This window comes from Xiphophorus couchianus, chromosome 12 (genome assembly GCF_001444195.1).
Source record: "Xiphophorus couchianus chromosome 12, X_couchianus-1.0, whole genome shotgun sequence".
Lineage (NCBI taxonomy): Eukaryota > Metazoa > Chordata > Actinopteri > Cyprinodontiformes > Poeciliidae > Xiphophorus > Xiphophorus couchianus.
In genome coordinates, this window is record NC_040239.1 from 15,978,575 (window position 1) to 15,987,968 (window position 9,394).

Below are 9,394 nucleotides of genomic sequence, written 5' to 3' on the forward strand. Positions count from 1 at the left end.
ATCTGCCATACTTTTTCCTTCCACTAAGTTTTCCATTAATACAGCGATCCACTTAGGGAAATGTCTTTTTGGCTTACCCTCCCATGTGGAGGGTGCTGCGGTCTTTGCAGCATCCTAATGGTTGTGAATACACAATGAAGACCATTAAATTTAATTTTTATTGGTACATAAAAATCTTAATTCAAAGAGGATTTAAATATTGTTTTTTTATACCTATAATAATCATAACAATAATCTCCGGAAATATATCACTCTGTGGGCAGTGATTCTATATATTAGTTTAATATCTTGGACTGAAAGTGAAATGACTAAATATTTTTCGTAGCATCTTAATTTTCCTACAATCATGGTCAATTAAGCTTTTAATTTGAAACGTTTGACCGGAACACCCCACTTTATTGTATCGTTGCTAAGCAACGAAACGCTTCGCTAGTAAACATTTTGCCCCAACGGTTTTTTGTTTTCGTTCCTGCCGCAAAACAGCCAAATAATTTGATCAGTTTAAGCGTGAAGTTGAACAGATTGAACTTGGAAGAACCTGGAAGAAACTCTTCAAAGTTCATCATTGAAAAGTTAAGAGTGTTTGGTCTTCTGGCATCATGTCAGCAAGCAGCGAGTCCTCCGAGGAACCAACCTTGACGAGTGCAGAAGAACCTCAGATCAGTGAACATGCAGGTGAGGAAGAAAATGTCCAAACAACATGTGACATAAGCAACATGCATGGGCAGTCTCAAGTCTACACAGCAACCCAAGACACACTTTTCTCAAAGGAGGCAGCTCGTCCTGCAATGCATGCCTTGGTAAGTAAGCCTAATGAAATATTCAAATGTATAATAACCTCAGAAATTCAGAGAGTGAAACTAAGCCTACATACAGACAGTTTGATATATTTAAAGCGGTTTTTTTTCCTGTTCATCTCGATGGTTACGGTTGGCAAACTAATGAAAACCCATAATTTACTTAGAAAATTAAAATATTACATGACAGTCATAAGGTTTTAGTTTACCTCATCATAGTCGGGATACCGAGTCCTCAAGGTAGCTCTGCCTGACATGTGAGCGTTGGGGGAGGAGGGAGGAGGGGGGGCAATTAAGGGGCTAAAGGAGATAGCCATTTCAAAGGTGCCATATCAAAGTAGAATAATGGAAAGTAAAGTGGAATGGAAAAGTGTAGTTGAAAAGGTTATTTTTGAATTGGTTTTCATTAGCAATAAGAATCAAAATTAACAGGAATAATCACTTGAACTATATCCCACTGTCTGTAAGCTTATATTTACATATTTTTAGGTTCTGAATAAAATTATATAAACAATTCCTGAGATGCAACTGTGTAAAAGCACAGAAAATATGTAATACAAATATTCCATTTATCATAATAAAATATAAGTTCAACTTTTATTGGTTCTCTTCTTGCTCTCATTGAGTCACTGGAGAGGGTCTTCGGGATGAATCCTGTCCTCCCCATCTACAGTCTGCAAGACAGCAATCAGCTTATTTTCGTCTATGCCTCGGCTCATGTTGGGGTCATATTCAATCACACCTTAAATTCCCAGCACATTCTGCAGGTAAAAACACACACTGGGTATTCAAGTTCTCCCAAGTATCAATAATTATTTAATTTGAGGATTACAATGTGGTGAAAGTATCATACAAACAGCAAAAGTGCTCAAAACCCAATACTACAACATGCATATCAGGGTTATTTTTATTATATGTCACTGCAAAGCAATAGACAGTGGGTTTTGAGTTGATGTGGCTTTCTAATATAAATTAGAAAATGATTTCAGTTGTAGATCTGGCTGTATTCTTAATGCTGTTGCCCTGCTGAAAGGTGAATGTCAGCCTCAGTGTCAAGTCTTTTTCAGACTACCACAGGTTTTCTTCATGTTTTGATCGAAAACATTACATTGCAGTTGAACGCTTATGGTCAACTGCACCATACTGCATCATGATCCTGCCACTACCAGCTTGATGATGTGTAGCATAATATTATGGTATGTTCAATACTGTTTTGCAATCTGGCTAAAAAGTTCAATTTCAATGCAATTTGGTTCATGTCAACCTTACAGATGTTCTCTAACAAATCTTATAGGTCTTCACAGAATAGCTGGATCTATACTGCGATCAAATCCCGCAGAGAAAGACTCAGTTTAATAACAGGGTGACTTTGTGTTGTGAATTACATAAAATATCAATTAATTACAATGAGGTTTTTGGTTTGGAATATGCCAAATGTAAAAAACAAAAAACCATTATGTGATATGAATGCTTTTGGAATATATTATAATGCAGTAAAGTGTCACAAACATGTTAAACATTGGGCTGTGAATGTTAAGGTTTGAAACAGGATGTTTAACTTTGCAGTTAGGATTTCAGATCAGTCCAAACCAGGTCTTAACCCCTTTGAAACAGACCATAGCTTCAAAGAGTGCTAGCTTTATGACAATCCAATAATCAGGAAACACGAAGTTATTTTGTTTAATTCCAGTTGTTGCTGCATCATCATGCAATATTTTGGTCTAACAAAAACATTTTTAGCCCATGCACATTTGTTTGTTTGTTTATTCATTAACATGTTTATTAATCCACTGGTTCAGTTTTGAACCAGTGGAATAATAATCTCAACTGCATGGTGAGATGTTTTATCATCTTTAGGGTCACTCCTGTCCCATCTCATGCATGTGTGTGAGTGAGGACAGACGCTGGATAGCAACAGTCGACACAGGGCCAAGGAACATGGTGATTATATGGGACTCCTACTCTGGGTAACGCTTCATTTTTTAGTAGACGTAGGTATTCCTTGTGTCCTGTCCTGACTATGATTCATGAGGCTAATCTTGTTTGTGATAAATCTTCCAGTATTCCTGTGAATACATTGTTTGAGTGCCACCCTGGCAGCTGTGTTGCTGCTCTAGGGTTTTCAAGCGACACAAAATACCTAGCAACTCTTGGGAATGCAGAATTTCAAGTGAGTATGAAAGAATAAGTGTTGATAGATGTATTAACAAATAGCAAATATTAATAAAAAGCGTTTGAAAGCTGTATTTTTAATCAAATGGTGTTAGTGAGAAACCAGGTCCTGGTAATTTTGAAAGCGGTTTACATAGTAACATTATCAATGCAACCTAAATAGTACTTTTTTTTCTTACTGGATTTGACAACACTATTCACAATGTGCATCTAATTATCTTTTATGATTGTACCAGAGTGTGCTTATTTGGGATTGGACCAGTACAGAACAGAAATGTCTCTGCCAAGCTGAACTCAATCCCAAACATGGTTTTCAAGTAAGCATGCTTTCTTTTCTTCAATCATCTAAATCCTGTGTTTTGTATCGATGAGGTATTGGATTATAATGTTAATTTATTTTGCAGGATCACATCATCTTTAACCCAAATGATAGCAGTCAGCTTCTCAGCGGCAGTAAAACTCACATGTTAATCTACAAATGGGTAACTTCACATGATCGCTTTTTGGAAAACATAAATATACAGTTGGCATTAAAAGAATGAGTGCATCTAAAACTTTTTGTCTTTTTTCAGGACAGCGAAGGCTTGGAGTACTTTGCACTGTACCTCAAGAAAGTAAACATATTTGTTGAAAGTTTATATTTAAACTATTGTTTGCATGTTTTATCTAAATGATGTTTTCATATGTTGCAGGTCACCCCTGCAACTGATCCAGATGTATTTGCTCAGCTTACTACCGATCCCAGTAAAAGCATCCCCTTTGCTGACTTGTGTCTAAGTCGTTCAGTGTTTCACTGGAAAAAGAATCTGGTCCTGAAAGCCATAGGAAGCTCGATCGTGGTGTGGGACATTGGTAAAAACTTGATTGAAAAACAGACCAAGTCCTTGGGTGGAATCAAGACAATCCACATCCAACAAGAGCCAATCACTGTTCTCACCATAACTGATACGTACGCAGAGCCGTGAATATTCACTGTGTTTGACATTTACTTGTACATAAAATTGACCTTGTAACCAGTTTGTTTATGTCATCTAATCTTACAGTTTTATAGTAACTGGTGACATACAAGGTAATGTCCGGTTTTATGATGAAAACTTCCTGCTTGTCAACTGGTACACCGATTTCAACCAGGATCCCGTAGTATATATCTCCTTTTCCAAGGAATTACCAAAAGACAATGATGAGGAGGACTATTTTCTGGATGTGGACCCGGTGATTATCAGGTAGTAGATGTACAGTCTAATGCATCCTACTCTGTTTTATCTGACAAACAAAATGCCAATACTACAGACCCCAGCACAAGTAGCCATACCTCTTAAAATCTTTCAAAGTTTTTAAACAACCAAAACTGCTGTTTCATTGATTTTATAAGACAAACCAACACAAAGCAGCAGACGAATGAAGTTGATGGAGGGGAAAAAAACATGATTTAAAAAAAAAAGTTTAAAATAAAAACTTGATGAGAATAGCATGTATTTGTACTCCAGAGGCAGTAGAGCCACCTGTTTCTGCAGTTACAGCTGCATACATTGTTAGGTAGTTTCTAGTTTTAAGCATTGAGAGGCAGAATTTTTTTTTCATTCTTTTTTTCAAAATAGCTCAGATTGAAAGGCAAGCTTATGTGAGCATTAATTTTCAAGTGTTACCATATAGTCTTAATCCAAGTTGCTTTACAACATGCATTCAGTGTTATGGAAATTATTCCATTGCAGCTTTTATGTATTCTTAGGGTCATCATCCCTACCCTTTAGTTGCTTCTCTGCTTAATGATCCCTTACCCTCCCTGCCATTTAAGGTGGAATCACAGGTCTTGGTAGGTTTTCAGATGTACCAGGTTCCTTTCATTGTTAGATAATGAATTAAACAGAGCTCTGTGAGATGTTCAAAGCTTAGGATATTATTTTTTAACCCCTTTTAACATCTTTCTCCCTGGCCTGTCTGCAGCAATTGTTGGTCTTCATGATGCTATTTGTTCACAGTTTTCTCTAAGGAACTTCTGAGGTCTTATGGATTTATGCTGAAATTAGTCATTTTCATTCCAACTACTTTGTGTTGTTCGATCACATAAAATCCCAACAAAATACATTGAAGATTGAGCTTGAAATTTGACAAAAGTATTTTGCAATGCACTGTTTTTTTATTTTAGTCTCTTTTCTTGTAGGAATTTCATCATTTCCACAATCAATGCCAAAATCATCCATTTGAACACCCAGACCAGAGTCATTCAGACCGTTCTTCAGAATGATTATGACCCTCTCCATGCACTGACATGCCATCCTTTTCAACCAGCTGTAGCCTTTGGCAACCTACAAGGCATGTTAAGACTGTGGGATTATAACTGCAAAGCAATCATTGGCAACAGGATCTTTGAGACAGAAAAGCAGATTCAGTCTATTACCTTTGACCCAAAAGGTGAGCAGATCTGCTTCTTGAAAGATGCATGATATAAAAATCAGAGACTGCTTCCTATGCCCAGTTTTATCTGCTGTTTGCAATATGGTTCACATCCATCAGTTGTCTTTTTGTCTCTGCTCAGGTTTATTCTTGGCAGTGGGCTTTAGGACTGGAGCTGTTTACATACTGAATGCCACCACTTTGGAAAATAAGCCTGAGGAAATCTTCAACTGCATTAAAGACAGCATCCATCTGATCACCTTTTCTCATGACTCACAGTACCTTGCCACTGCAGTGAGTTTGCGTCATCAGGTTTTTTACTCAGTGAAACTACTGATACACCATTGATCAGCTGTTAAAGTTCTAGTTAAACTAAAAAGAGTATCTGTTGGGTATTTTAATCTGTACATATAAAGAACCACACAGAGAGTCTCAGCCTTTGCAAAGGGGGAGAGTCTCAGTGGTGCCTCAGAACAACTCCAACTTGTTCCCCTGCAGCAGCCTGGTTTTATTGAAAGCGGGGTGGGGGTCGGTCATAAAACAGAAACTTAAAGATAAGAAGTAAAGGGGTCTCTCTGAACTAGCTGAAACCGGTTTCTCCAAGAACAGAATGGTCCATCTCATCCTGTTCCCAGCTTAGTAGAGTAGAGAGACAAACAACTTATTCATGAGATAACTATTTGCATACCTCTGACAGTATCCTTACTTCCTTCATGGACCACTGATTTTATTCAGAAAAAGTGGGAAAAAAAATTGGGCTTAATCTTTCTTGTGTCTCCTCTCTATTAGGATGCTGGTAGAACGGTATCACTTTTCCGCAATGAGGGTTACAAAGACTCTTCGTCTCGGTGGAGGTTTGTGGGCAGGTACCGCTCTCACTACAAGCCCATCCAAGATCTTCTTTTTGGGGTTCAGCTGTACAACGCCAAACCACGACTGCTCTCCCTGGGATTGGACCGTCAACTAGTTAATTCACATCGTTTATTTTTAATATTTTCTGATTCACTTATTGTTACTTTTACTTTACTTAATGTTGTTTCATTTTGAACTGGGTTACTAAAATTCATTAACTTTTTGATCATATTTTAATTTAATGAAGTACACTTGTACGTAACTCTGTGTATGTGTTGTATGGAGCAACAGGTGGAGTATGACTTGGAAAAGAGTGAGAGCAACAAGCTCCTCCTCCTCAGCATAAAGCGTATAGAGCAAAGTGCCGTGCCACGGTGCATGACTTGGTATCCTTTTCTCAACCCAGAGGAGTTCCTTCTTGTTGCCTCAGACAATTACAAGATGAAACTTTTCAACAGCACCACCACGATGTGCAGGTCCGTAAAGTCATGAGACTAAATCTGATTTGTCACCTCCAATTACAGTGTAAGTAATACATTTTTTAAATAAAAAATAGAAAGACACTTCTTGGCCCGACCTATGGTTCTCCAATTGGAAAAATTGCGGTTCTTCCCAAGTCAACGACATCTAAGACAAAATCACATCACCTGGCATTCATCACAGACGATAAGGTCAGTGCTGGAGCAGTATTTTACTCTGGCTGATCTTTAACTGTACGATCTTTAAAAACTGAAACAGTGATTTCCTGCATCCTTCAGTTGGGTCTCCAGATTTTGCCGTTGGACGGGAACCCCTACAAGTCCAGTGCTTTGATCTGCCATCCAACAGGGGTGTCTACCTTTTCCTGCTCCTACGATGGCAAGCTTGTCTTTACTGCAGGAGGATCTGACAGTAGTGTTCTGTCATGGAGAGTGAACTTAGAGTAAGTTTTGCTTCTACCAAGTCAGCAACCAGAGACAGTGTAAAAACAGAGCAACGACTTGGCCTGATCCTGTTTCTCTTTCCTGTTATCACAGCGTGCTGGACGCAGCAGCCGCCTTGAGTGGAGAGGACATGGATCCTTTTTATTCACTCATCAAGGGTGGAAGAGACGGCAGATTTTACAAGGTGAGTTAATAGTTAAACAAATGCTGATTCTTTAATTTGGCTTACCAGGAGAAGAGTCATAATGTTATTATGTTAGCCTTAACTGCATTTAAGATGTGATCTGGGGAGTAGAGGAGCTGACTCGGCTTATCATCCACTCTGTGGGAATATCATATTGCTACTGAGACCTACTGACATGTCTGGAAGCACATCTACCAAAGACAGAAGAACTGATGATATAAAAAATGAGCATTTTCAATTAAAAATCTGACTGGAAAAGCTGTGACATATTTCAGTAACTTCTTTTGTGACTCTTTAAGAAAACATTTCCAATGAAATATGCATAAACGATGCCCCCAGTTTAACAAGAGATTCCCTTTTACCCCCACCATGTTACATTTCTTGCTGTTTGGGACAAAAATAGTGTTTCATCATATCAAGAAACACAGAATGTGCAACCATGTTCTTTCTCTGGCAACAGAAATCCAAAATCTCAAGTAACCAGAGGCGCTTCTAGCTTGTTTGGCACTCTGGGCAAACAACCCCCACACACTGGAATGTATTTTAATCATGTTTAATGTGTCAATAAGAAAATGCACCATCAGAAAGTTTTGAAACTCCATAAAAGACTACTGAAGCTGAAATGTATGATAGTTTTGTTCATGTGACAGCTTTGAGAAGACATGTACAATTTAGTCTTTATTTGAAGACCAGAGCTCATCCTCATGTACTTATTTGAGTTTCTGGACTCTACAAGATAGAGACAGAAATGTACACCTATTTGTAAAGCCATTTTTTTTAATTTTAAGAACACATTCTTAATATTTAAAGCATTTGCATCTTTAGGAAATGGAGGACTTTTTCTTTTACTGCCAAATTCAACATCAAGGCACTGACATGATGAAGAGAATAGAAGTATCTACCAAAATTCCTCTGTCAGAAGTTCCCATTTTAATGAGAGCTTTGGGACACTTTCCTACAGAACAAGAGGTATAAGAACAATTCAAAAAAACTATTTCAGTCATAAGAACTTTTGTTACAGCTCAGTGTGTTATCTTTACCAGTTAGAAGAAATGTTCAATGAGATCAAATTCAGCAGATTTGCTGAAACTGGAAAATATGTGACTGATATCGACCTGGAGGACTTTATCAAGCTGTACATCAATCATCGACCAGCCTTCGGCATCTCCAGTGAAGAGCTTGTTCAAGCTTTTCATGTTCTTGGAAAAGATAATCTTGTTGGGAATCCTATTATTCACAAAAGTGAGATGATAAAATTTCTACAGGCTCGAGGTACGCAGACCCTTCATCTTTCTGTTCGACTCTGTTTTCACCTGTGTAACTTTTGCATGAAAGAGGACCCTCCTCTGTTTTAATGGCCACATAGACTTATTGTGATCTGTGATGTGAACCACAGGAGAGCACATGACAGAAGACGAGGTAGCAGAGTGTTTTACCACCCTTTTGGGGGTCAATGAAAAAGAAGAACAAGAAGAGGAGGCACTCGGTGAGCAAATCAGAAACAATGACAACAGAAATAATAGAAGCCAAAATCAAATAAGAAAAAATCTTGAAAAATAGTCATCCCTTTTTAATGTGTCTACACAGTTACGAAATGTTCACTGGGGAGTATGATCCCAGAAAGGATATCTGTGGAGTTTTTTACACGTCAGATCCTTGGCTTACCATTGGGGATCAAGCAGAGAGTCAGAACTTCCCCTCAGGAACGACGACATCAACAACCTGCCAGCAAGTCATGAAGAACATGTGTTCAAGATTTTACCTTTGAAACTCTTTCAGGATTTTCCTGTATAATATGTTCTTACATTTCTACTAAATGTTTATATGTGTGCTCTGATTTAAAAGAATAAATGTGAATTTAGATCCCCTCATGTTTGTCTAGAATCTAGACAAAGCAGATTAGTTTGAAATAGTATTTGAAAACATATTTTACTACAAAGATTTCATGCATGCTTTTTTTCCTGAAACCTTTTTAATTTCAAACACTAAAAATATTGCAACTTGAAACAAAAAATATGTCCATTGGAAGTCTAACTGAAATGGCAATACATTATAAAAATGGACTGTTTACT

General features: G+C 37.7%; 1 protein-coding gene across 2 annotated transcripts; it reads left to right on the forward strand.

Annotated features, from left to right (window-relative positions):
- Window positions 1-225: 225 nt before the first annotated feature.
- cfap251 (cilia and flagella associated protein 251) lies at window positions 226-9,193 on the forward strand. 2 transcript variants are annotated; one of them, XM_028033910.1, is made up of 20 exons: window positions 232-800; window positions 1,424-1,564; window positions 2,655-2,764; window positions 2,859-2,967; window positions 3,206-3,286; window positions 3,374-3,451; window positions 3,542-3,583; window positions 3,662-3,918; window positions 4,013-4,192; window positions 5,131-5,381; window positions 5,506-5,657; window positions 6,153-6,329; window positions 6,507-6,691; window positions 6,772-6,886; window positions 6,974-7,137; window positions 7,232-7,322; window positions 8,148-8,291; window positions 8,366-8,594; window positions 8,719-8,808; window positions 8,910-9,193. In XM_028033910.1, the coding sequence occupies exons 1-20, from the start codon at window positions 600-602 to the stop codon at window positions 9,059-9,061; spliced, it is 2,949 nt and encodes a 982-aa protein (XP_027889711.1). In that variant the 5' UTR covers window positions 232-599; the 3' UTR covers window positions 9,062-9,193. The 2 variants fall into 2 exon arrangements, with proteins under 2 accessions (XP_027889712.1, XP_027889711.1); XM_028033911.1 differs by lacking the exons at window positions 8,719-8,808; window positions 8,910-9,193 and having other exon boundaries at window positions 226-800; window positions 8,401-8,542.
- The last annotated feature ends 201 nt before the right edge of the window (window positions 9,194-9,394 follow it).

What these genes read in the sequence shown, in the direction of transcription:
- cfap251 (XM_028033910.1), top strand. Translation starts at nt 600, where the DNA reads ATGTCAGCAAGCAGCGAGTCCTCCGAGGAACCAACCTTGACGAGTGCA. An exon ending in TTGGGAATGCAGAATTTCAA is followed by an intron (nt 2,968 to 3,205) that starts GTGAGTATGAAA and finishes TGATTGTACCAG; the next exon opens with AGTGTGCTTATTTGGGATTG. An exon ending in TGGGATTGGACCGTCAACTA is followed by an intron (nt 6,330 to 6,506) that starts GTTAATTCACAT and finishes ATGGAGCAACAG; the next exon opens with GTGGAGTATGACTTGGAAAA.